General features: G+C 41.5%; 1 protein-coding gene across 1 annotated transcript; it reads left to right on the top strand.

Moving 5' to 3' along the window:
• Positions 1–2: 2 nt before the first annotated feature.
• palb2 (partner and localizer of BRCA2) lies at positions 3–27,461 on the top strand. The gene is made up of 14 exons (XM_063058712.1): positions 3–176; positions 257–316; positions 4,764–4,863; positions 5,332–7,080; positions 8,711–9,013; positions 9,688–10,226; positions 10,783–10,872; positions 13,053–13,214; positions 14,304–14,389; positions 15,021–15,179; positions 18,473–18,589; positions 19,382–19,469; positions 23,018–23,175; positions 24,844–27,461. Exons 1-14 carry the CDS (start codon positions 3–5, stop codon positions 25,046–25,048), a joined length of 3,990 nt encoding a protein of 1,329 aa, XP_062914782.1. The 3' UTR covers positions 25,049–27,461.
• The last annotated feature ends 11 nt before the right edge of the window (positions 27,462–27,472 follow it).

Genomic DNA, 27,472 nt, shown 5'->3' with positions numbered 1-27,472 from the left:
CCATGATCAGCAGGCCTCCCCGCCGCTCCCTCCGATTGGCTGAGAGGGAGAGCAGGGCCGGCGTTGATTGGTCAGAAGTGGCGGGGCCTTTGTCTGGAGTTCCTGTGTTGATGGAGGACCAGCTGATCATGGAGAGCGGTCTGAAAAGGCCCCTCAGCCTGGAAACGAGAGAGCAGGTGAGCCCAGTGCCAAACTCCAAATCATACTCGCGGTAAAACAGAAAGGACCGAAATTAATTCTTCCTTTTCACCCCCAGCTCAAGGAACGACTGGCCCTGCTGAAGAAAGAATATGCAAAGACGGTGTATAAGTTGCAGGTGAGTGACATTTCTTTCTTGGAATCGGGCATATCTAAGGGTTTTGAGGAGCTGCTTTTACGATCCTCGAACGCTGGGGTATCTTGTGCCCAAGGTGATTTTCTACAGCAGTCTGTTTTTGGTCCCAAAGATCAAAGTAAAATGTATTAATCAGCATACATACGTGTCACCACATACAACCCTGAGATTCTTTTTCTGCGGGCATACTTAGCAAATGTATAGAACAGTAAATGTAAACTGGAAATCAGGAACTGTAAAGAAAATGTGCAATTGCAGATATAAGTAAATAGCAATAAATAACGAGCATGAAATAATAATATAACATCCATCAACAAAACCGTCCTTAAATGAGTGTAGTTATCCCCTGAAGAACCTGTGGTTGAGGGGTAGTAACTTTTCTTGAACCTGGTGGTGCGAATCCTGAGGCTCATGTACCTTCTACCTGCTGGCAGCAGTGAGAAAGGAGTATGGCCTGAGGAGGTGAGGATCTTTCATGATGGATGCTGCTTTTCTATGACAACATTTTATGTAGATGTGCTCAATGTTCAGGATCATTTTACCTGTGCTGTACTGGGCTGAATCCACTACCTTTGGTGTGATTTTCCGCTCGGCACCCTTCGCACCACACGTCTATAGAAGTTTGTCAAGGTTTTGATGACATGCCAAACCCACAAGGAGAGACCAATGGTGCTGAGTCTGTTTCTGTGGAATGAATTGGGTCAAGTGGCCGATACGTTAGTTTTATTTGCGATGGAGGGAGTTGGGGTTTTGAGGTTTGGTGTTCTAGCTGCCGTTTTCCAGGTGGACAATCTGTTAGTTTTTGTGCGAGGGAGGGGTTGGGGTTTGCAAGTTTTTGTTTCCTTTTCTTTTTTGTGCTGGGTGTTTGATATCTTTTCATTGAACGACTCCATATTCTTTCTGTATTTCATGGCTGTCTGGAGAAGACAAGTCTCAGTGTTATATTCTGCATGCATACTTGCTGACAATAAAATAAACCTTAAAGCCTTTAATTTTTAATTGGGGAACATTTAGAAGATAATGGTTATAACATTAAAAGATTTAAAACATCCACACTCACCCCATCTTCCCGCTGCTTTAACACTGATAGAGTTCCTCTTGTCCTACCGCCCTACGAGTCTCCGCAACTTCCACCTTCTCCAAAGGGATCCTATCACCAAAACTCCTCTGCACCTATTTGTCCCCCCACCCCCACGGCTTTCTGTAGGGATCACTCACTCCATGATTTCCTTGTCCATTTGTCCCTCCCCACCAATCTCTCTCTGGGCACTCGGCACTTATCCCTGCAAGTGGCCAAAGTGCAGCAACTACCCATCTCCTCCCTCCCCTCCATTCAGGGCCCCAAACAGTCCCTCCGTGTGAGGCAACACTTCACCTACGAATCTGCCAGGGTGTCTATGGTGTCCAGTTCTCCCCGTGTGGCGAGACCTGTCATAAAGCTGACTGAACTTAAATAAGTAACTGACCAGGACCAGTGGGATGCATCCTCGGATTTTGAGAGAAGTTCAAGAGAAAATCATGGGTATAGTGACTGGTGCTCTTTGAACACAGCATCGCACCAGAGGACCAGATGGTGGCAAATGTTCATTCCTCAATAAAGGAACTAAGAATAATCCCAGCAGCCATAGGCCAGTAAAATAATAATGATCGGAAAGCTTTTAGAAACACTGATCTAGGACAGGATTAATGGGCACCTTGAGGAAAATAAATGAAAGCAAACTAGCACAGATTTACTAAGCTCGATTTGTGTTCAACTCTTGTTAGAATTTTTCATTTATGTAACAGATAGAGTCAATGGTGACACGGTTGTCTTGATGTATGTGGACTTCAAGAAGGCTTTTCTTTGAATGCCTCAAAATAGGCTTATCAGCAAAGCTGAAGCACGTGCATGAAAGAGATGTTAAGCTGGGTGTAAAACTGGCTATCTAGCAGGCAGTAGGGTTCATGGTGAATGGCTGTTCTCATTTTAGACCAGAGGAAGGGGAATAATAGCATTTTTCATGGATCGGAGTTGAGGCCATTGCTTTGATCTATGTTAATGACCTATACTTGGGGCATGTGAACAGAGAAAAGGACAATGATAAATTGCAGCAGTGTACAAATAGGCTGAAAGAATAGGCAGATGCTGAGCAGGTCTTGTTAAATATGGGAAAGGTGAAGTCATGAATCTTGGAAAGAAGAATGAGGTGAGACAACATAGACTAAAGGATATTGTTCTTAAAGGGCTGCAGGAGCTGAGGGATCTTGAGATGGGTGTGTTCAAACCATTGAAAGTGCAGGGCAGGTTGAGAAATTGGTTAATAAGGTATACTCACTTCTAGGTTTTATGAAAGTTTTGCTCCTCAGAAAGCCTTTAAATATCACCCCTCTCACCTTAAACCTATGTTTTAGACTCTCCAAGGTGGGAAAAAGATGATGACTATCTTTCCAACCACCATTTGTTCTCCAAACCATGGGATTTTTGTTTGGCCTTGACCTTTGGGTTCCTGTAGAGCCATTGTTTCAATTGAACAATGCTTTGTGTTTGTGGTTAATTAGCTCCTGGATCTCTCGATCATTCTCATCAAACTAGGTGTGGTGTTTCCTGTTAAGGGAGCCGAGATTGTCTTAACTAATTATGATGGGCTTAAAGACAGCCCAGATGCTGTTTCTATTTGACTCCTGTTGGATTGGGGCCATCAGATTGTTTATGAGGTGAAGTATGGATAAAATCCTATCTGTGTGTGCATCCTAGCTGAGAGGTATCTTTTGGCAAGGGTCAAGTATTCAATTCCTCAAAGAATTCCAGTTTTTCAGCCAAGATTTCCCCTTGAGGAACAATGCTGAACTGCCTATTTTATCATGTACCCTGAACTTCCATCCTTATTTATCTCTAACATCTTGACAACCACTGAAGTAAGACGAACTGGCCTGTAACTTCCTGACTTTTGCCTATCTCCCTTCTTAAACAGTGGAGTGACATTTGTGATTTTCCAGTCCTCTGGAACCATTCCAGAATCTAGTGATTCTTGAAACATCATTACTAATGCCTCCACAATCTCTTCATCTATCTCTTTTAGAACTCTGGGGTGTAGTCCATCTGGTTCAGGTGACTTATGTACTTTCAGACCTTTCAGCTTTCCAAATATTTTCTCCATATAAACAATTGCTCTCACTTCTGCCCTTTGACCCTCTCGAATTTCTGGCATGCTGCTGGTGTCATCCACAGCGAAGACTGACACAAAATACTTATTCGGTTTTTCTGCCATTTCCTCTTCTCCAGGGTCATTTTGCAGTGGTCTGATGTCCGCTCTTGCCTCTCTTTTACGCTTTATATAGCTGTAAAAACTTTTGGTATCCTCGTTTATATTATTGGCTTACCTTACCTTTATATTCCATCTTTTCTCTTCTTAATCCTTTTTTTAGTTGCCTTCTGTTGGTTTTTGAAAGTTTCCCAATCCTCTAGCTGCCCAATAATTTTTGCTATATTGCATGCCCTCTCTTTTGCTTTTATGCTGTCTTTAACTTCCCTTGTCAGCCATGGTTGCCTCATCTCCACTTTAGAATGCTGCTTCTTCTTTGGGATGAACTGATCTTGTGCCTTCCGAATTACTCGCAGAAGCTCCAGTCTGTGCTGCTGTACAGTAAAGGATAAATTACAGTAGTCAATTAATCCACTAGCATGTCTTTGGAATACGGAAGGAAAGCTGACAATCTGAAGGAAACCCTGGCAGTAACAGAGAGGATATACAAACTCCACGTGAACTGCATCTGAGATCAGGGTAGAAAATAGCTCCCTGGAGTGATGAGACAGCGTAAAAAGCGTTATGTAAATGGAAAACCTTTTATATTTTGCCTAGCTATTACTGCATTTGGGTGAGGTACCTTCATTCTGAAACCAAGTTTCATTAATATAACATCATTTATGTACGTTGAGGTCAACCAGCATTGACCTGAGCAGAGAGCTTAGTGATTCCAGAAAAAAAAGTGAAAATGCTCATAGCATTGAGCATGTGTTTTAAAAAAAAACTTTTGTGGTTCTGAAGATGAAAACATTGCATCCAGTAAATGCTAGATAAAATAACTTTTAAGATGTTTTGATGCTGAATGGAAGAACGTTGTGGGTGCTGCTGGACCTCTTGCCCACCTGAATAGCTGCATGTGGCTTCAGTTTAAAAATACTTTAATATTGCAGTAAGATGAAAGCATATTTTATGCCTGATAATATTTTGTAACATTTTCTGCAATAGTTCAAATAATTTGGTGATGAGGTGCTCTTCTGTTGAATATGGAATAGAAATCGATCACAGTAACTTTCATCAAGTTATAAAATCCTTAGATGGACGATGTTTGAGCAATAGTTCCATGCCAGCTTTTCAGAACTATCTATTCCATGTACAATGTATTTATGTTGACCATATGATATTTATCCCTTATTTTCTACCTTTAGTGTGCAGAGAAAGCTGAGAGGATACAGAATCATGTTAAAAAAAACATTGCACATCAGAACCGGCTGCAGGAAGAACAGAGCACATCGCAGCTGACAGTGGGTAGGTCCACAGTAAAATGGTTTCAGCCTCACACTGGATTGTGCCTTTTCATTGATATTTCATTTATGATGGGCCACGGTGAAGAATTTTCTTAAGTTCCCATGTTCCAGCGAGGAGTGTTAACCCTAAAGGGCATATGCAGGCTGTATAACTGAATGCGTACAGCCAACCTGCTTCTCAACTCTCCTATGTTTGGCTTTCTATGTAATGCATGTATGTACTGATGTCTGCGTTAAGGGTGTGGAGTTGTAAGCTACTGCACTGAGGGGAACACCTTTGCTTTCTGTTCTTTTAATCCTGTTTCTTTGCCGATTAACTAACTTGCGTTTCCTAACTTACGCTTTTCACAATTTGAGGCCTGTTCCCTGTATGGTTCTTTTGTCAGTAAGATGTTTATGTCCCTGTTTCATTCTGTTTCTCTGAAGGGTTAGGAAAGGATCTAATGTGTCTTTCTTGATTCTTTTTAAGGAAATGAATATCCCTCTATTTTGGGGACATATTGGTCCAGCTCTCCTTTTAAGGAAAGTCGAGTTCCAGCAGAAGAAAGCAAGGAAAAGAATTCTACCATAACCTTCAGCATTGAGCCAGAAATTATTAAGCATTCAAATGAGTCTTTAATGGGCACCTGCGAAAGTGTTGACTCTTCAGCTCAACCCTGCAGTCCTGCAGCTGAAGAAATTAATCCCATCACAAGGACAGAAGGAGGAGTTCAAAGTCGTCTGAAACTAAGAAAAAAGAGGTCATGCAAAGTATTGAAAAGAGAGTGTGAATTAACCAGTGAGTCAGATGAACCTTTGGCTGCCAGTGGAGAGCCTTGTGTTAAAAAAATGGAAACAGTGGATCCACTCATCAGTAACAGAGTTATCAATGTCCCCCAGATTCTTGATAGATGTGTTGAAGAGAACACAAAGCTCGATGCACTCCTCCAATCTGAGGGGAACTCAGCACTGTTAATGAATGGAGCACAGGAAATAGAAGATAATTGTGTGATTACACCCAACACAAGACTAGCAAGTGACTCTAATTCTCACTGTCCTGAAGGCAAGTCCTCAGGAGGGCTGATGTGCAATAATGAAGCTTGCTCTTCAGCAGTGCCGACTGAAGATGCTACGCTGCCAGAAGCAAAGCCAAATTGCTCTAAGGACCCTAGTGAAGCTTCTGAATCCAACCTTAAGGATGAGAGAGTTGTAGCAGAACCAGGTGAGCAGCAAGCAGCTACCACTGTGTGTAAGTCTCCGGGAGATAGCCCACTGAAGTCTTGTACACTTGTTGAAGGACTTATCTTTCCTGTCGAGTACTACGTTCGGACCACTCGCCAAATGGCCAGTTGTCAGCGACAGGTGGATCTGGATGCAGTGATTCATAACCAGTTGGGAAAGTCCAGAAATGGGGGGAAAGGAAGACCCAGGAAATCCACGCATAACCAGAGCAGTCCTGTAGAAGGCACCCCAAAGGGTGAAGCAGAAACCTGTGATACGTTGTTACTTTTTAATAATCGGGAAGGTGGTGCCAGAGAATCTGGTTCAACTTCCTTGCAGCCTACCCTGCAAGATCGTTGTAATGTGAGTGATAATTCCCAGAACACTAAATCAAGCCAAAGGAAAGGAAGAAAAAGAGGTAGAAGAGAAAGTACTAAGTTCCAGCTGACTGATTTTCCACAGAAGTCTGTGGAGAAGAATTCAAATGACCACAGAGTTCCCAGCGATGTTCAGATTGCTCTGCCTTCTGATGTTCAGGGTGAAAATGACGTCAAGAGGAATGAAATTAATACATGCCAGACAATGCCTGACTCTAATGAACTCGATGGAGAAACTGAAAATAACATGGATAGTCATCACTTTTCAGGGACTACTAACTTCACTCTGAAGAATTCCAGCCCATTGCAAAACAAAGCCAATGAACAAGTAGAACCACTGCAGAAATCTAACGCAATTCAGACTAATGATGTGTTGATAAAACCTTGTAAAGAAGACACAAATGATCTGTTGATAGCACAAGTTAAATCTGCAGTGAGTATGCCTGAGCTATCAAGCACAAATAGTGATATTGACAGTCAGGACATGATCCCGGAAACTCAGCAGGATTCTTCCGATGACACTGCCTTGAAGCAGCGTTTAAATGACACAAGGTGGTCACTTCCATTGGGGGTTGGTTTGGACCAAGAGCAGACAGAGTTGCCAGTGTCTCAGTCCAGGAGGAGAGTGAAGCTCTCAGGAGGTGAGCACCGAATACACTGTGGTTTGTTGGACTTGAATTGATTTGACTGCTAGTCTCATGCATGATTTGCTCTGAAAGCAAAGCTCATTTATTTTTGATTAGAAAAAAGTAAAAAAGAACTTTTATTTTCATACAATCTTGCATAATCTCTGAAAAACACTTCACGGCCACTGGAAGCCTTTAAGTATAGTGACTGTTCTCTACAGACATTGTGTCTAAAACCAGAGAGGTTCAAATAATCTACAAAAGAGCAGAAAATAGAATGGTTCATTGTGTCATCTAAGAGAGTAAGCACACATTGCCATTTAATCAGTCCCTCGAAGTATGACAGTCTATTTTCTACCTAATCCAAAAGTCAATTGTATTTTTCTCTTCAATAAATATGCAATAGGATTTCTTTAAAGAAAAAATGAGATCTCTATAGAACCATTACCATTAGTTGGGAGAATGAGTTCAACAAGCGTGAGGTAGTGTTGCAGCTCTATAAAACTGGCTAGACCACACTTGGGGTCTCGTGTTCAGTTCTGGTCATCTCATAATAGGAAGGATGTGGAAGTTTTAGGGAGGGTGCAGAGGAGATTCATCAGGGTGCTGCCTGGATTACAGAGCCTGTTTTATGAGAAAAGGTTGAACAAGCTAGGACTTTTCTCTTTGGACTGAAGGAGAATGAGAGGTGTATAAGATGATAAGAGGCATAGATAGGGTGGACAGCCCGTGCCTCTGTCCCAGGATGGCAGTGATTAATACAAAGAGGGGTATAGGGGGGTATGTCAGCAGTAGGTTTTTACACAGAGAGTGGTAAGTACATGGAACGCACTGCCAGGGAGGTGGTAGAGGCAGATGTACAGTATTTGCGACATTGAAGGGACACTTTGATAGGCACGTGGATGATAGAAAAATGGAGGGTTATGTGGGAGGGAAGGGTTCGATTGACCTGAAAGCAGGTTAAAAGGGTGGCACAACATCAGAGCCAAAGGGCTTGTACTCTGCTATACTGTTTATCTTCTGTTACAATTCTGAAGATGTTCTTTTATGGTTCTTACAGACACTAAATCTAAATGATTAGAAGCTGGAAACCTGCACTATTTATTATTTATTTTTATTTAGAAAGACTGCTCAGAACAGGCCCTTCTGGTCCAACGAGCCATGCTGCCCAGCAACCCACCTATAACACTAGCCTAATCACAGGATGATTTACAATGACCAATTCACCCAACCAGTGCATCTTTGGACTGTGGGAGGAAACTGGAGCACCCGAAGGAAACCCACAGGGAGAATCTACAAACTCCTTACAGACAGTGTGGGAATTGAACTCTGGAACGCCCTGAGCGGTCTTTTAAAAGATCTCAGTGAAAGCATAATACATTGACTACATTGTGGGATGGTGGGTGTTGTATGAAAATTCCCAGAGATAAATACTTTAAAACTTTTTAGAGAATGCTTATCTCAGCATATGCTCTCCCTATTAAATAATTTACCTTATTTTCCTTTTTGTGCAGGAATCCTATTAAGAATAAACTATAGTACAGTTGTGGGTAGGCTATTTGGCTCAAACGGTCTTTTCCTGCCTGCCAGTTTTCTACTAACCTTTCTGCTTTCTGAAGTAATGGAAGTTGTATTGTCCCAATAGGTAATAGCTATCGTAGAACACATGGAAGTTCCAGGAAGATCACTAAGAGATCTAAATACAGGACACTAGTGTGTTCAGAACCATTACTCGCTGTTAAAAAAACTATTGTCAAAAGGTTATTTCACAACCAGGAAGTCCAAGATTTTGACCTTCCAGAGGAGGATTACGGTCAGCTTAAAGAAAAGCTAAGAACAGAAGCATTAAAAAAATCTCTCGTGGAGAAGAATAATTGGGACACAGCGCCCGGAAAAGGATCATGTGCACTAGAAACTACAGAGAACATTGAGGAATCCCACCCACAAAGTAAGATGGCTTAGTTCTAAATTCCTAAGGCAAGTGCTTCCAATATTCTAATGCAAATAGTTAGCAGTTGAAATGGCTTTTCTTTCGTCTCTGTTTAGCTTTTTTCTTTGTCTGCCAAGTTAGCCTTTCCAATAAGTTTACATACTTTAAACAGTAGTACTTCAATCGGTTCATCATCTTCATTCTGATAAGCTAATTGGCCCCAGTATATACAAAGCACACTCTACACTGCTCACTGTCTTTGTACATATTAAATACAGGCAATTTACTGTGAAGTGTACGATCTCTAATAGCTTGGTATAATCTTCGAACAATGGCAGATTACACAAACTTAAAGTTGGATTCAGTTGATTGCTCCTCCTTCAGAAACTGAAGTTTGAAATTTACATTTGAGATTAGTTAAGCTCCACCTGGAGTTCTAATAACAGCAAGAAAAAATATAATTTGCTGCGTGTACAGTTTGTGTGCAGTCCACTTGTGAGGCCATAAATTCAGTTGTAAAAATAAATGAGACAATCGGATTAATGAGTAGTGTATTACTACAGTGGTGAAGTAGTTACAAGTACTGGCAAAGTAAAAGATCTTTTACAAATTTGTCGATTATTTTAAGTGAGGCTTAAACCCAATGATGGATGAATTAATGCACGTTGTGTTTTTCAACCCATTGTCTCCAGCGTCTCTGTGTTGCACGGAACTTTCCAGGACCCCCGAAAGGCCAGAGAACAACATTAACTCTCACGTTCAGAAAATTCCAAAAAACACATCTGGCCGTACGCCATCTTCCAGCATTCTGCTTTCAACTCCACAGGCTACGAGTGACCATCAACATGACCAATATGCAGGTAGCCCTGCATTCCCTTCACTTGGCTTCACTCCTGTCTCCGGTGCCTCTGGGTGTTCTCCAGTATTTTCCCAAAGGAGTTACGGAAACTCGAGTTCACCTCAAACTGCCACATTGTTACACGGGCTGGAAGATGTGGGGAATTGTGAACAGAGATCCCGGTCAACTGTTGGAAAAGCATCACAGCCACATTTGACTCAGCCCTCTCCGACAATAAAGGAAGGCAGTCCATGTGCTTTCTCTGGAAGGGATCTTTTAAATAATAAGGATGAGGAGGAGGACCTCAACTACAAATGTGGAACGATCGTCAGCCAACAAGAGATGCCAAGTGGTGATTATACCGAGGAAGTTTCAAAAGTGGTCGTTGAAGAGGTAACTATTTTGCTGTAATGTTTTAGTATGGTGGTGCAATCTGTGACTGGGCTCTGACAGCATTTATAGGCCATTTCTAATTGTCTTTCAACTAAACATTTGATGTGTCATTTCAGAGGACATTTAAGCGTCTGTGGGTCTGGAGTTGCATTTAGCCAGACCAGGTGAGGATGTAAGATTTCCTTCTCTGAGGGAAATAAATACACCAGGTCAGAACATCGAACAGTAGAGCACATTACAGGAACTTCAGCTCGCTATGTTGTGCTGACCTATATAAACCTACTCCACAATCAGTTTTACCCTTCCCTCCTACACAGAGCTTGCCTTGTATCTGTTCAAACAGATCAAATAATTTCTCTGTATGCTTCCTGTCCTGCTAGGGATGTCCTTTTTGTATTGTTTTAGTCACAGGTTTCCAACATGTGCAGTGTTATTTTTACTTTCATTTTAGTTTTATTAGCTGTATCTGTAAAGAGGAGCTCTGCAATCTTTTGATAAGCATAAGATTTCATGGTTTCTAAATCTTTTCACTAACGTTGTGAATTTTTATTTGTAGAAGGATGATGGCTTGTCTCCAGCTCTTGCCACCATGAAATTAGAGCAAAAATTGGAAAAGCGGGTGTTACAATTAATCTCCAAGATACAGGTTAGTGAATACTGATGAGCACTGAAAGACAAATCAGATGATCCAGATTTTGCTGAGCAAGGCTCTTTGCTTAAATACCCTAATTGTGATAGATTTAAATGGTTGAGACCTGCAAGGCTGGGTTTGCTGGATTTAGTCAGTAAGATCCTACAAAATGCCAGGGTCTTATGTTAAGTAATTTGATTATCTTGCCCAAAACAAAAGGATAAGCTTAGCAACTACAGGACAAACACTTTAACTTTGAAACATGGAAACATTCTTAGCTATGGTGTCTGGGTGATTGGAGTGGGACAGGCTGTATTGGTGATGTTCACACCCAGGAACTCAAAGCTCCCAACCTCCTCAACCTCAGCACCATTGATGTAAACAAGAGCATGTGCACTGACCATCGGCCCTCCTGAAATCAATAACTGGCTCTTATTTCTTCGGCACAGAGGGAAAGTGCTTCAAAGGTACATTTAATGTCAGAGAACTGTATACAGTATACATCCTGAAATGCTTTTTCTTCACAACCATCCACAAAAGCAGAGGAGTGCCCCCAAAGAATGAATGACAGTTAAATGTTAGAACCCCAGAGTCCCCCTGGCTCCCCTCCCTCCCGCAGGTAAGCGCCAGCAGGCAACAATCCCCCCTCCCCACGGCAAAAAAAAGCATCGGCATCCGCCACCGAGCATTCAAGCGTGAGCAAGGCAACAGCAAAGACACAGACTTGCAGTACCCCAAAGACTACTTGTTCACCTGGTATTTGACATACCATAGGCTCTCTCTCTCCCTCTCCCTCTCCCTCTCCCTCTCCCTCTCCCTCTCCCTCTCCCTCTCCCTCTCCCTCTCCCTCTCCCTCTCCCTCTCCCTCTCCCTCTCCCTCTCCCTCTCCCTCTCCCTCTCCCTCTCCCTCTCCCTCTCCCTAATAAGAGAGAAAGAGATGTCTCCATTTCTCAGGGAGAAAGAGATGTGTCCGTTTCACAGTGAGAGGGGAGACATAACAAATAACTCGCTGGTTTACAATGTTAAAAGTCCATTGCGTCGCTTTTCCCGACCTCTGTGCCCAAAGATCTCGGGTCTCCGGGCACACGGCCTTAGATCCTCCATCTCCCATGACACACCGACCTCTGATTCCCCCATCTCCAGAGCCACGAAATCTCTGTCCTCCGAAGGTGAGCTGAGCTCTTAGGCCATGCCATTAGTGTGCTGAACAATGGCCATCATGAAACCCCTGAGAGCGGGTCCCATTCCCGCAAAGAACCGTAGTCAGCGTGTAACACCAGGTCAGGATCTTCAAAAGAACCCTGATAGGGAAAAATAGAGATATTAAAGATGGAAATAGAGCTGCTTCCGAAGATGCAAGCAGAGGAGTTGCTGTTAGGCACCATCGTCCTCCTAAGCTCCTCCTTTCTGATTGTTGTATTGACACCATGTCACTAGGCTGTCTATGTCCTTCCTGTACTCCAAGTGATACAAGCCACTACAGTGGTGTTGTCTCCGAAAATCAAGTAAAAGTGAGAATGTAGGTAATAAATCTTGGGCAACACGCAAAACGATGGAAGAACGCAGCAAATCGGGGATCATCTGTGAAATAGGCAGTTGTGGTTTCAGGCCGAGACCCTTCACCTGGACTGAAAGATAAAGGGAGATACCATCGGTCTGTAGTCTCTTTTGACTCCATACACAATTTTAGCTTTGTCAATGGGGAAATGGGGTGCAAAAACAGAAAAGTTTATTTATTTAGAGTTCCAGTCCTTACAATGACCAGTTAAGTTATGCTAAAGCTTTGAAAAACTGCTCAACCTCAAATGGAGCATTACAGTTGTCGCGTAGGAAGGATATGAAGACATTAGAGAGGTCCAGGATAAATGAATGCGAATTGTTTCTGGGATAAGGGACTATAGTTACAAGGGTAGATTTAAGGGGCTGCATCTGCTTTCTTTGGACTAAAGAACGTTGAGGGTAGGTGAGCAGAACAAATGCAAATATGTATTTGCTCTGGTGCAAACACAGTGCCTTTTTTATCACGAGTGTTCTTTCCATGGCTACCCTTAATTTTGCAGTAGGTACTTTTTTCATGGTTTGCATGTTGAGGGAAAGGACACTATCCAGGTAAACCAGTTTCGCTGCTGGCATGAGACATCTATGCAAAGGTTCATCAGTCTCGGGAGGATGAGTAGTGTTATCTTTGTTTATAGAATCCGTCCACGTCCTGCATTATTGATTTGTGCACGGTATTTTGGACTGTGAAAGAGACCAGAACTTTGTGTATTGCCTGTGCCTGTGAAACAGCAGTGTTCCTGTGGGCCCCACAGCAGCTGAACCAGTGGATTAACATCGGTACTTGGACCTTTGATAAGGTAGATGCCCATCCTTTCCTCATTGTTATAAATTAGTGTAATCTGATGTCAGGTATTCGATGCTGAATGATTGCGTTTGGTTAGCTTAAAATAAAATGTTTAATCCCAAATATTTAATTTTACAGAATCATGAATACTGTGTTGAATTTATCTTCTTTTTCTTTGACATCTGTGGAAGCCTGCACACTGAGCCAGCTAATGAAATTCTTTCATAAACAATGGGCTCTCACCAAAAGATTGGAGCATTGTGATTAATAAACAATATTGTTCCAACAAGTCTAAACCCTGGATTCATTTCTTCCCTGAACAAAGCTCTTACATCCAAGTTTCCCATTCACCTTGGTTGGGAGAAGTCTTCCATCTATTGAGCTCCTCATGATTATTACACTTTTAAAAAGTCCTGGATAACACAAACCAGGATTACACAAGAAACTCCGGGATTAAACATGAAATATTTAAAAGACCTACTCTAGTTCCCAAACTTTAGTGGACATCAACACATTAGACTTCTATTGTATCTAAAACGCCTTTATAAACTTTACTGTTACAGTATATTTAAAGTATTTGGGACAAACCAGACTTTGGTATTCAGCACACAGTTTTTGATCACCAGACTGATATCTGTGGCAGGCAGAGCAGGTAACCATATGCGTAGCCACTAACTCATCCGTCGTATCCCCAATGTGAATCATGGCCATACTGAGTCATCTGTGAAGATAGATAAAAGGAGGCCAGAGATTTGCTATCCTCCTGTCCCTCGAAATATCTACTAAGTATGTAAGAGTTCTGCTAGATACTTTTTTGCAGCAAAGAGGCTACAATTAGGAACCCTATTGTGCATCTTAAAATCTCTCACTAAGTAGATCACTGCTTTATCTCAAACTGGTTTTGCGTTGCAAATCAATGCTGTTTTGGTGCAGGTAAGTATCCTATTCAGTAAGATATATTCAGAGACCACTTAGCAACGGGTTTAACTGCTTGTGTGTTCAGGTTTTATAATGTTTAGGTATAGTAATTGAGGATGATGTGACCTTTTTAAAGTTTTTATCTAATTTCAACATTGATTTACTTCTTTCCCCTTCCCTTCAGGTTCCCATAATTGAACTCATCCCCATCCCAGATGCTGTGAACATTCTGTGTGTGGCCTTTGGAAGCCTGGAGATAAGGGAAGTGAAGTAAGTCCTCAAAAAACACTGTCAGAACAATAAAAGTACCGCTCTTCTGACTGAATTGCACACATATAACACAGCAGTGTTTCAGAGTAACACACAGCTTACTTATAACCAGACATGTTGCCATTATTGTCTGACTGCTGACACATTGTGACATTAGATAATCATAATGGGTTTGGAAGCTACTGAGCTAAGAGATTAACTGCTCCATAATGAAATGAGTGTGGAAAGTATAAGGGGAGGAGTCCAGTGCTCAGTTAATTTCCTCTTAGTAACAGGTTTTGGAGTGAGCCAGTCTAAAATCTGCATGGAATTCTGTCACTGGGGAAAATTATTTTCTCAGAAGAGGTCTATCAGAGTTCTGAAGAGAGTGCGTTGAAATAGGAGCGATTGCATTTCTAATTCAGAAAGTTCTGATTGGGGACTATAGTTGGAGTTTTGTTTTGTAGCCAACCCATTCTGTACCTGTCCTGGGAATGTTTTAGAGCAGAGGGAGCCGTACTTTGTGCAGAGAGAGATCTATTATTTTTTACACAATATCACTGTAGTTCTAATAATGGATATTTGGCTCAGATGTGGGCTGGTGATTCCTTTCTTGATGATAAAGATGGATTATTTTTACACTTCTTGTAAGGGTGTTACGCTCTACAGTAAAAGGCTGCTTGGAACACACTCTGCTGCAAGCAGGAGATATAAACGCAGTGCTGGGGCTGCCTAGGAGGAGGTTGGTCTGCTGTTATGGCACACTTCAGAGGCAAAGCATAGAACTGAACACCCTCTCCGAGGAAGGAAGGTCAGAAATTAATTTTATTTTTCATTCTTTATTCTTCTCAGCTAGCAGCCTATGCTAGCTTCTGCATGCTCAGAACATTAAATGATGCTGGAGTTTCAGATAGTTCATGAAAAATAGATGAGATTACAAAGAAGTGAAATTAATTTGTCTTCAGCTCTGGTTTGATTGCTAGCAGATATGGAAGGCCAAGCAAATTGAATGTCTGTACTAACATAAGATTCTTACTGTCCTGATTTTACTTCTAAGCCATCTAGATCTAACAAGGAAAATATTTTGTGCCTTTTTCTCCTACTCTTTGTGTTAAAGATGTCCTAGAATGATGTGACTTCATTATGATAAATTGCTTTTTAACATAGAACACAGAAAAACTACAGCACAATACAGGCCCTTTGGCCCACAATGCTGTGCTGAACATGTACTTACTTTAGAAATTACCTCGGGTTACCCATAGCTCTCTATTTTTGTAAGCTCCATGTACCTATCCAGCAGCCACTTAAAAGACCCTATCATATCCACTATCACCAGCAGCCCATTCCACGTACTCATCACTCTCTGCGTCAAAGAAAAACAACAACTTACCACTGACATCTCCTCTGTACCTATTTCCAAGCACCTTAAAACTGTGTCCTCTCATGTTAGCCATTTCAGCCCTGGGAAAAAGCCTCTGACTATCCACACGATCAATGCCTCTCATTAGCTTATACACCTCTATCAGGTCACTTCTCATTCTCCGTTGCTCCAAGGAGAAAAGGCCAAGTTCACTCAAACTATTCTCATAAGGTATGCTCCCCAATCCAGGCAACATCCTTGTAAACCCCCTCTGAACCCTTTCTATGGTTTCTATGTCCTTCCTGTAGTGAGGTAACCAGAACTGAGCACAGTACTCCAAGTGGGATCTGACCAGGGTCCTATATAGCTGTAACATTACCTCTTAGCTCTTGAACTCAATCCCATGGTTGATGAAGGCCAATACACCGTGTGCCTTCTTAACCGCACGGTCAACCTGCACTGTAGCTTTGAGTGTCCTATGGACTCAGACCCTAAGATCCCTCTGATCCTCCACATTGCCAAGAGTCTTACCATTAATACTAATATTGTGCCATCATATTTGACCTACCAAAATGAATCACCTCACACTTATCTGAGTTGAACTCCATCTGTCACTTCTCAGCCCAGTTTTGCATCCTGTTGATGTCCCACTGTCAACTCTGACAGCCCTCCACACTATCTCCTAACCTTTGTGTCATCAGCAAATTTACTAACCCATCCCTCCACTTCCTCATCCAGATCATTTATAAAAATAACGAAGAGAAGGGGTCCCAGAACAGATCCCTGAGGCACACCACTGGTGACCGACCTCCATGCAGAATATGACCCGTCTACAACCACTCTTTGCCTTCTGTGGGCAAGCCAGTTCTGGATCCACAAAGCAATGTCCCCTTGGATCCTATGCCTCCTTACTTTCTCAATAAGCCTTGCATGGGGTACCTTGTCAAATGCCTTGCTGAAATCCATATACACTGCATCTGCTGCTCTTCTGTCATCAATGTGTTTAGTCACACGCTCAAAAAATTCAGTCAGGTTCATAAGGCATGACCAACTTTTGATAAAGCCATGCTGCTATTCCTAATCATATTATGCCTCTCCAAATGTTCATAAATCTTGCCTCTTAGGATCTTTTCCATCAATTTACCAGCCACTGGAGTAAGACTTCCTGGTCTATAATTTCCTGAGCTATTGCTACTCCCTTTCTTGAATAAGGGAACAACATCTGCAACCCTCCAATCCTCTGGAACCTCTCCTGTCCCCATTGATGATGTAAAGATCATCGCCAGAGGCTCAGCAATCTCCTCCCTTGCTTCCCACAGTAGCCTGGGGTACATCTCATTCGGTTTCGGTAACCTATCAACTTGACGTTTTCCAAAAGCTCCAGCACATCCTCTTTCTTAATATCTACATGCTCAACCTTTTCAATCCGCTGTAAGTCATCCCTATAATTGCTAAGGTCCTTTTCCGTAGTGAATACTGAAGCAAAGTATTCATTAAGTACCTCTGCTCTCTCCTCCGGTTCCATACACACTTTTCCACTGTCACACTTGATTGGTCCTATTCTCTCACATCTTATCCTCTTGCTCTTCACATACTTGTAGAATGCCTTGGGGTTTTCCTTAATCCTGTCCGCCGAGGCCTTCTCATGGCCCATTCTGACTCTCCTAATTTTATTCTTAAGCTCCTTCCTACTAGCCTTATAATTTCTAAATCTCTATCATTACCTAGTTTTTTGAACCCTTCGTAAACTTTTCTTCTGTTCTTGTCTAGACTTTCAACTGCTTTTGTACACCACGGTTCCTGTACCCTACCATCCTTTCCCTGTCTCATTGGAACGTCCCTGTGCAGACGCTGTGCAAATATCCCCTGAACATTTGCCACATTTTTGCCATACATTTCCCTGTTTATGCTTCCAAGTTCCTGCCTGATAGCTTCATATTTCCCCTTACTACAATTAAACGCTTTCCTAACTTGTCTGTTCCTATCCCTCTCCAATGCTATGGTATAAGAGATAGAATTGTGATTATTCCAAAATGCTCTCCCACTGAGAGACCTGACACCTGACCAGCTTCATTTCCCAATACCAGATCAAGTACAGCCTCTTCTCCTCTTGCAGGCTTATCTACACACTGTGTCAGGAAACCTTCGTGAACACACCTACAAAACTCCACCCCATCTAAACCCCTTGGTCTAGGGAGATGCCAATCAATATTAGGGAAATTAAGATAACCCATCATGAGAAGCCTGTTATTACTGTTTTAACGATGGACTTGAAAATAGTGATACCAAAGCATAAAGTAGGTTACAAAAAGTCATGGTGCAAGAGCCTAAAGACCCACAGTCAAGACTTTAAGAACGTTTTCCCCTCTGTCATCAGATCTCTGGACAGTTCATGAACACAACCTCACTATTTGCTTTTACACTATTTATTCTTACAATAACTTACAGTAATTTGTTACGCCTGCACTAAACTGTCATCACAAAGCAACACATTTCACGGCATACATCAGTGGTAATAAAGCTGATTGTGATTCTGATGCAGATTATGTTAGGGCATAGTTTAAATAGATATTTCATTTCCAATGTCTGGCTTTGGTAAATGCCCACAGAGGCCCCTCTGGGCTACTAACAGAGAAAATGGTGCCTGTGCAGAGCTGGCTGAAAGTTTGAGTAAGAGGCTAGAGGAAATACTTTGTATTACTTTTCACGTTAGGGCAAGTTTACTGACTGAATTTTCTGATTAGGAGTGAGCGATGTATGCAACTTGTCCCACCCAATGAGATGGTTCTGGCTTTTAGCGAAGTTGAAGGACAATCAGAAGCTTTGATTGGATCAACTATAATGAGCAACATCATCATTTGGTGAGAACTTGATCCCAGTTTGTTCCTTTATCAATAATATCACCATAAGCCATAGCATGCTGGCCTATGAGTCAGATAAACTCCAACCTCAGTTTATATCCCAGTGCAATGCTGAGAGAGTCCTGTATTGTTAGGAGGGTCTTTTTTTCAAATCAAAGCCTCGTCTCCCTCTTGGCTAGATTTATAAGTCCTATGGAAGAGGAGTGGGTGAGTTGTAATTAGAAGTCATGGACTAATACTTGTGTTTCAAGCATTTCTCTATAATTTCAACAGCGACCTGCTTTGCAGGCTCTATTTCTTCCCCAGCTGTTGCCCCCACTGTTCTCATTGTTGCCTTCATATTAACGTGGTTGTGAGTACCCTTTTGTTCTCAAACAAAGATGTGAGCATTTTTTTGGGCTGTGCCCCACCGTCCTGGAAATGTGCCTTTGAACATGCCCAATTGTTCAAATTGATGATGGGGAATTTGTTTCCTTGGCCAACACTTCTAAGAAACATTACTTAGATTTTAATACATTAAAAAATCAGTTTGTCTCATTTGCCAAATAGCAACAATATACGCTTAAAAAATGTAAGTATGACAAGCCTGCAGAGGCTGTTCTGGGAGTTCTGATAAATAGCTAAATAAAAGTAGTTATTAAGCACTGAAGGCATTTTAAAGGCATTTTCTTCTTCATTCTCCATATTCTCTGTTGGGAATAAATTATTTGACATTATTGAATGGGTGTTATTCAGGTACTGCAAAGGCTGAAACACTGTCGAAATTGATGTTTTTATTGGTTTACCTCTTAGGAACTTGAAAACTGGGCACCTGCTCAAGAGGATCCATTTAAGTGAGAGCTACCCTGGCACTGTCTGCCAGAAGGCCTATTCCCAGTCTGTAAGGAACAGCTGTTTTAACTTTGGAACTACGGACCGTGGCATCATTTCACAAAACACTCCTTTGTGCCATTTCTGCTTCCAGCAAGGGCATTGGTAGCAGAATAATGAGAAAGGATGTGTAATAAAATAGATTCAATGATACTGGGGATCGAATGGAATACTGCATATAATTCAAAACTATTTACTAGGAGCCTTTTGTGAATGAGTAGCCGTCACCTCCTATGTTCTGATTGCATTTCAAACCAATAGGAGAAAACAGGTAGAAAATGCTGGAGGAACTCTGCAGATTAGGCAGCATCTATGAAAATGAATAAACAATTGACGTTCTGTTGACAAGACACTTCATCAGGACTGTAAAGGAAGGTGGAAGAAGCTAAGAGTAGGAAGGTGGAGTGAGGGCGAAGGACTACAAGCTAGAAGGAGATAGGTGATATCAGGTGGGTGGGGGAGAGGGATATGAAGCTGGGAGGTGATAGGTACAATAGGTAAAGGGCTGGAGAAGAAGAATTCTGATAGCAGAGGGATGTCGGGGACTGCTGTGTACTTTGCTTCACGAAAGCATGTCTCACTGCCGCCACTTTGGATGCTGTGTTGCAGCCTGATGGCTTCACCATTCTCTGCAAATACACATCAGTTGAGTCCTTTAGAGGAGGGGGAGTATGCTTTATGATGAACTCATTGTGGTGTACAGACCTGCTCACCCAACCTGAAACATCTAGGGGTCAAGTGTTGTCCATTTTATCTGCCAAGGGAGTTTTCTACTATCTTCTAGGTAGCAGTGTACATTCCACCCCAGGCCATCGTCAGGCAGGCACTGGAGGAGCTGAGCATTGTGATCAGCTGTCACAGAACAGTGCACCCTGATACCTTTCCTATAATTGCAGGGATTTCAACTAGGCCAGCTTGAAATCTTTGAGCAAGTACCACCAACATATCACCTGTAGATAGAGAGGAACCAACACACTTGACCACCATTATATACCACCGTCAAGAACACTTCTCTTGCTATCCCACGCCCGCACTTTGGAAAGTCCAATCACCTGGCTGTATTAATACTCCCAACGTAAAGACAGAGACTAAAGAGCACATCACCAGTTGTGAGGACCAGGAGGGGATGGTCAAGGGAGGCAGTCAAGCATTTACTGAACTGCTCTGAGTCATTAGAGTATATTCAAGGATTCATCTTGAGAAATGAATGAATATGTCACAGTTATCACCGACTTCATGAGGATCAGTGTGGGTGAGTGTGTGCCTTTGAAAACATATCAGACATACCCAATCCAAAAACTGAGGAGGAACCATGAGACTTATTGTCTGCTGAGGACTAGATCTGCGGCAATCAAGACCTGTGATCTAGAACTACACAGGAAGTCCAGATACAACCTACGGAAAGCTATTTTAAGAGTGAGACCAACGAATTGACCAGGGACATCGGGAGGGAAGTCGAGGGAACACACAGCAGTCCTTGTCGAGTGATCAGCTGTAGATAGGGTGAGCAGCTTCAAGTTCCTGGGTGTCAGTATTTCTGAGGATCTATCCTGGGCTGGCCAGTGGTGTAGTGGCATCAGCACTGGACTTGCAGGCGGATGTTCCTGAGTTTGAATCCGGCCGGGTCCCAACCTGGGCAGTAGCGGTATCTGCGCAGAAGAAAGACCTGGCAATCTTCTTCCTTATCTTGTCACGAAAACCCCATTGGATAACTACACCATCCATAGGGTGGCCATGAGTTGATGACGACTCGAGGGCACTCAACAACAACAGTTCTGGGCAATTACAAACAAGGCATGACAGCAGCTACATTTCATTAACAGCTTGAGGAGACTTGGTGTGTCACCAAAGACTCATGCAAATTTTTACAGATGTACTGTGGAGAGCATTCTAACTGGTTGCATCACCGTCTGGTATGGAGGGCTCACTGCACAGGATTGGGAACAGCTGCATAAAGTAGCAAACTTAGCCGACTCCATCGTGGGCACTAGCCTCGCCAACACCAAGGTCACCTTCAAAAGGCAGCACCCATCGTTAAGGACCCCATCACCCAGGGCATGCCCCCTTCTCATTGCTACCATCAGGGAGGAAGTATGGGAAGCTGAAAACACACATTCATATTACTTACTGCAATTTATAGTTTTTGATGTATTGCAGTGTACTTCTGCTGCAAAACAAATTTCACGGCATATGCCAGAGAAATTAAACCTGGTTCTGAATGGGAAGGAGGAGTGGCACCGGGTGGGGGGGGGGTGGGGGATGATAGACAAGTGAGTTGAGAAAGGCCAGAGTGGGGAATTGAAGAAGAGAGAATTGGAGTGGGAGGGAAAATTAATGGAAGCTAGAGAAATGCTATCAGGTTGGAGACTACCCAGACAGAATACGAAGTGTTGCTCCTCCAGCCCGAGAGTGGTCTCAATGTGGCAGTAGAGGAGGTCATGGACCGACATGTTGGAATGGGAACGGTGATTGCAATTGAAATTGTTGGCCACCAGGAAATCCTGCTTTTTCTGTGAATGGAACGAAGTTGCAAAGCTAAACGGTCCTCCAATATAGATTTGGTCTCACCATGTAGAGGAGGCCCTTTGGGAGCACTGGATACAGTAGATTTTCAAAACAGATTCGCAGGGGAAGTGTTGCCTTACCTAGAAGGATTTTTGGGGCCTTGAATGGGGAAAAATTATAATTGATGAAAAGAATCTTAGCTTGAATTTTGTTGATTCCTGTTGATACAGTCACAATCCAAAGATGATATATTAAAGTGAGACTCAGAGTAACAGGTAATATTGGATACAGTAAGTACAAGCACTTTGCAGGAAGGAGATAGTTACTTAAATTTAAAAGCAAGCTTTACTACATTTTAATAAAGCAAAACTGACTCTGAAAGAAGAATCCATAATTATTGCATTCCAAGCCCTGGTGATTTGAGGGCAGAAGCTTGCTATTAAAAACAAATCAGTAAACCAGAAGGAAAGTGGAGTGTTTGCTGCTCTTGTTTCAAAACTCAGATGTACCCCTTTGGTACAATTTAACTCTGGACTAGCAACCTTCAGTTTGACTTACTTTGTTTGGAATGCCAATGAGTGAGAGGACTACAGTCTCTGGACCTGCTGACTTCTTGACTTCTTGTTTAAATAGCCATCAGCAAGGAAAGAAAGTAACGTCAATTAGTGTTTTTATCAAGAATTTACCCCTGCAGGTCCTCTTCCCCAGTCACCTCTTCTCAAAATTAGTTCTGTCCTGCTGAGTTCCTCCAGCATTTGTGTGCTGCTCAGTTCTCTGCATTCTTTTGTACTTTTGTAGTTTTATTTCTGCCATTACATTACTCTCCTAGATCATTATGATCAAAGACAGGTATGCAATGTTTATGAATTTCACTAAGTATGCATAGATTTAAGGATTATAATCCAGAGAGTTGTCTCTTAGTAAACAGAAGGGACAATTAAGTCATGAATGCTGTTTCTAAATTACAGTTTGTAGTAAATCTGTAAAGCTAAGGTTGACTGTTCCCTTCTGTAACAGATATTTAGTAATAATTATTTTATTTCTAAAATTTAGGGAGTATTGTTCATTACGCTCAGTCATCGATACATTGGGACCTGCGAAGGATCGGTTGGAGGACAAGTCTGTGTTTTGAGAACGGTTGGCGTTAATCCCATGAATGGGAAAAGTAGACCAGTCATGTCATATACCATCCCTGTGGAATGCAGTGGGAGGTAAGCTTCATCTGTACAATATGTACATTAATACTTTCTGATATTTTTTAAAAAAAGCTTTTTGATGCTCAGTATATCTGTGGGCGGATTGGCACAACATTAAAATTAGGCTCTGTGTTAAATGCATACATTGCAGCCTTTTCAGAACAATTGCTCTGTAAGTTGTATTTTCTCATCAATTTGTGGATTAGCATTGCTTACTATGAAGTTAGCTTCTCCAGCTGTGTGGTTGGGAAAAGGAGTAGAGTCATCCTTTGTTTCAGTGTCAGATATCAAGCATAAACCTGGCTTCCTTGTGCTGTCAGCTCTCTCTGTTTCTCTCTTCATCATTTGTATTCTCTCCCTGAAGTATTGTTAACCCATTATCAGAATCAGTTGTTTTTTTTTATTGACGATTTGTATCTTTAACAAACTGGTGTATTGTTCACAATACAGTATGTGGTGTTTTGCCTCCGCCTACTGGCAGAAGGTGGTATAGCAGTTACATATACCTTTTGCATTTTTCAAACCCACGTGATACAATTGTGCAACCGTTAATTTGTTTATCTCTATCTAAGGAATTTCTGTGACCTCGAGTATAAAGGTAATAGATTTTTCAAAGGCTCTATCTTTTCATTAAATGTATTGAATCTTTAATCTCTGCTTTGCTCCTCAGTTCCTCACCTAGTTTCAAATGCTCTATCCTTTGTCTAAACTTCAAAATAAACGATTGTTATGAATCAACATTTCTCACTCATTCCTGAACTCCTAAACGAACCCACTTGATTTTCACTGTTGTTAGGGGAATTCTGATCCTGACTGGTGCCTGGGCACCAATCACCATTTCCTCGGTCTAGGCGAAGTCCCAAGAACCGAGGGCAACGGAATGGTGCCCCAATAAGTAGGGGTTCCACAAGCGTAGGGAGACGTACAAACTCTAATCTTTTATTCTCATGCCTGGTTTCAATAGGAGTTCTACAAGTGTGAGAGGCCCACAGGGACATAAACATTTTAGTCTTTTGTTCTCATGCCATTAGTGCCTGAGGCCAGGAAAGAATCCAGCCACTATCTGCAAAGATTAGACATTAACGAACCTACAGTGTTTAACTTGTACAGACACCTCACATGCTGCAAGCTCACAAAGAGTTAAAGTGTCACTTGGAACTGTTCCGACTTTCATCCAAAGTTTTACAAAATTTAATACAACACCCCCATTTGCCTTTCTAATTGTTTCCTGCACCAGTAATTTGTCTATAAGAACTCCTGGGGGCCTCTATGCAATTGCCTTTTGAGCTTTCACATCACTTTCTATATATCATGTTCTTGTAGATCAGATAAATGTAGAATGGAGGCGATTAGCAAAAGAACCACAATTAATATGAGGGGGAAAACTGTGTTTACGCAATAAATAGTTTGGGTTTGGAATACATTGCCAGTGTTAACAGTGCAGGAAGATTCACTTGTAGAAATCAAAAAGGGCCAGATAAGCATCTGAAGTTAAAGGATTTGCAGGGAATGAGACCACCTGGATTGAACTTGCATAGGGCTGTGTTAAGCATAATGGCCTCCTGCACTGTAACCCATCTGTCGATCATGTTATCCAGATGTTCTTCCTAATTGGGTCAATAACACATTTATAGGAAGGTTGCTTTCCTCACTTTATTCATTGACCATTATTTCTTTAATCAGGTATGTTGATGGAGGTGTGAAGGGCCAGTCCATTGCCGCAATTGTAACTCCCGGAACCCTGGTACTTTGGGATGTACTGTCTGGCAACATCTCAACCATTCATCAACCCAGTGGGGACTGGTCACTATTTTACTGGGCAGAGGAGGACTCGTGTCTCCTGGCCAAAAAGAACGATAGCACTGTGTATGTGTACAAATGCTCATGAAGCAGAACAGAGTGAATATTTTGCTGGCTCAAGATTATACAGCATAAACTGGGTTATAATTTCTGTATCTGAAACCTGTGTATATTCTTTTTTGGATGACAAGCACCAAAATTCTGCAGGACAAATAAGACTTCAGTGTGAACTAAGTGACTTGTGGTTTATGTGCACAATGTAATGTTTGGATTGATTTGCTGAGTTCTGTACAGTGCCATTTTGCTACAGGGGTGTGCTGCAAATTGCTGGGATTATTTCTGTAAAAATGTCAGTATACTTCAGTGCATAACTATTTAATATTTATGTTTAGATACGAAGATTTGTTTTGTGTTTAACTGCTGTAGTTAAACTGTTCCTTTCCAAATGCACTTGTAGGGTAGTCCTGGGTGAGCACTATAAATTGTTTTGACAGGTGGTAAACAAGCAGGTTATATTTTCCTCTAGGTCACTGTTGATAGACATAAAGTTGGAAAATCTGAGTTGTTTTCCTATCCAGTAACAGTAAAGCCAGCCTTGATTTATTTCCATGTGGCTGTTTTGGCTTGTTGCCTGTCCCATTAACAGAGATCGATCTTTGAAAAGTTGGCACAGGTCACTTGTTTCCAAACCTGGAGTAACTGTACTTAATTAAGTATAAGATAAATAAGAGATTATGATGTTGCAAATCTGTATTTAATAAATAAAGCTAATCAGTTTCTATTATGCACTTTATAAATATTGAATAAAAACATCATTGGCCAATAAAGTGGGGATCATATGCAGAAATTATGTTCTTAATACCATTTAGCTTGCAGTAGTTTGGAGCCATTCTTTCTGTACATATTGGAACATTTTAACCTAATCTTTCTGTAACCTCTCATCATTGTTTGGGTTTTCTGAATTATTTGGCCACAGTTTACGAAGATCTACTCACATTTTCAGTTGTATGTACAGCATAGAATGCCTCTGGTCAAATCAAAACTTTATAATTGTATAGTCTCCATACGCCATGTTCTACAGAATGCTGGGTACCGTGGCTGGAAAGCTCCCACGTTGCTCCGAGTGAGGGGAAATTAACTGACTGCAGAGATTCCCTTTGGAAACAGCACATCAAGGTAGCAAGGACCATCAGAAACCCTACTCAAAAGTGGGGAATTGAGGGACAAGCCATGTAACCATGGCAACCACAAGTACTAAAGTGCAATATTCCACAGAGATGTAGAGCTGCTAACCCAGAGCAATATTCATAAGATCAATTACTGAAACAAATTTGCAAATCATTATGAATGAAGGAAGGATTACCTTGGAGTTTTGATGTGTCGGTGAAGGTTCCAAACACTAAATGACACCTCCAAGAGGAAGTGGAGTGGCAAAGTATCAAATTTAATCAGCCACTAAACTGTTGCAAGAGAAATTAATCAGCTTTGGGATCATTTCTGGTAACAGGGTACTGGGCTGCTGGCTATGGCATTTTTGGTAGCAATGTTGCCTCTGAGTCATACTTAAGAAAATTAAACACAAACGTTTAGGGTAATATTGTAGAGCATGACTGAAGAAGCGCTGCCTTCCAGTTTGCTGTTAGACTGAGGTTCATTTCCACGTACAACTCTGATTTGAAGAACAGGATTTTTTGCAGTATTTGGATGATTATACTACAAGCAACATTGCTAAAAGGTTTCTAGTTATATTATTTGTGATGAATAGCTTACTGTATTTCCTATATAACATCAATGACTGCATTTCTGAAGCACTCATCTGGCAAGTGCTTTTAAATTTTTGAGGCTGTAATAGGCACTGTATTGATAGAAGTCTTTCTTTGCTGTTCTCAGCTTGATGACTGGATCTGCTGTTTGTTATTTAACAGATAAAACTTTCTATGGTTGATAATGAAATAAAAAGGGAAAACATCAAAATACAAAGGACAAAATGAATTGTAGTAAAAGAAATGGTAATAAGACAAGATCCAATATTATCTGAAATATAAAAAAAATTGCATGAACTAATAATCTTAAAAGCAATAGTTAAAATGTATGTGTAAAGAAAAATACTTTGTGTTCAATTTTAGAAAGGTGTTTTCTTTAACTTTTTATTACATATCTTTCAATAACCAGCATATGATTTACGACATAAAATACTCACAACACCAGACTCCAATTTCAAAGAACATTTTCCTTTATACAAGCTGGACCTTTGAAAGGACTTCCTGTTCTGATTGGGTTATTTTTAATTTCAAATACATTTCTTATCATATGTAGTGTGAATACATTCAGTTGACATAAAGCACCCTTACAGACTTTTGAAGGATAGATATTTGCCCTGGCCAAAGGGTACAGAACTAAAGTGGAGCATCTGCATTCTCTAAATCAGGGAGAAACCCATTTAGGAATGAAATGAGGAAGAACTTCCTCAGTCAGAGGATGTTGAATTCCTGGAATTCTTTCTCAATATTCA

Source organism: Mobula hypostoma, chromosome 9 (assembly GCF_963921235.1).
Source record: "Mobula hypostoma chromosome 9, sMobHyp1.1, whole genome shotgun sequence".
NCBI classification, from domain to species: domain Eukaryota; kingdom Metazoa; phylum Chordata; class Chondrichthyes; order Myliobatiformes; family Myliobatidae; genus Mobula; species Mobula hypostoma.
Note: the sequence above shows the minus strand (reverse complement) of the source record. Positions and strands in the feature narration are given on the sequence as shown.

What these genes read in the sequence shown, in the direction of transcription:
- palb2 (XM_063058712.1), top strand. Translation starts at nt 3, where the DNA reads ATGATCAGCAGGCCTCCCCGCCGCTCCCTCCGATTGGCTGAGAGGGAG. An exon ending in CACATCGCAGCTGACAGTGG is followed by an intron (nt 4,864 to 5,331) that starts GTAGGTCCACAG and finishes ATTCTTTTTAAG; the next exon opens with GAAATGAATATCCCTCTATT. An exon ending in CCTGTGGAATGCAGTGGGAG is followed by an intron (nt 23,176 to 24,843) that starts GTAAGCTTCATC and finishes TTCTTTAATCAG; the next exon opens with GTATGTTGATGGAGGTGTGA.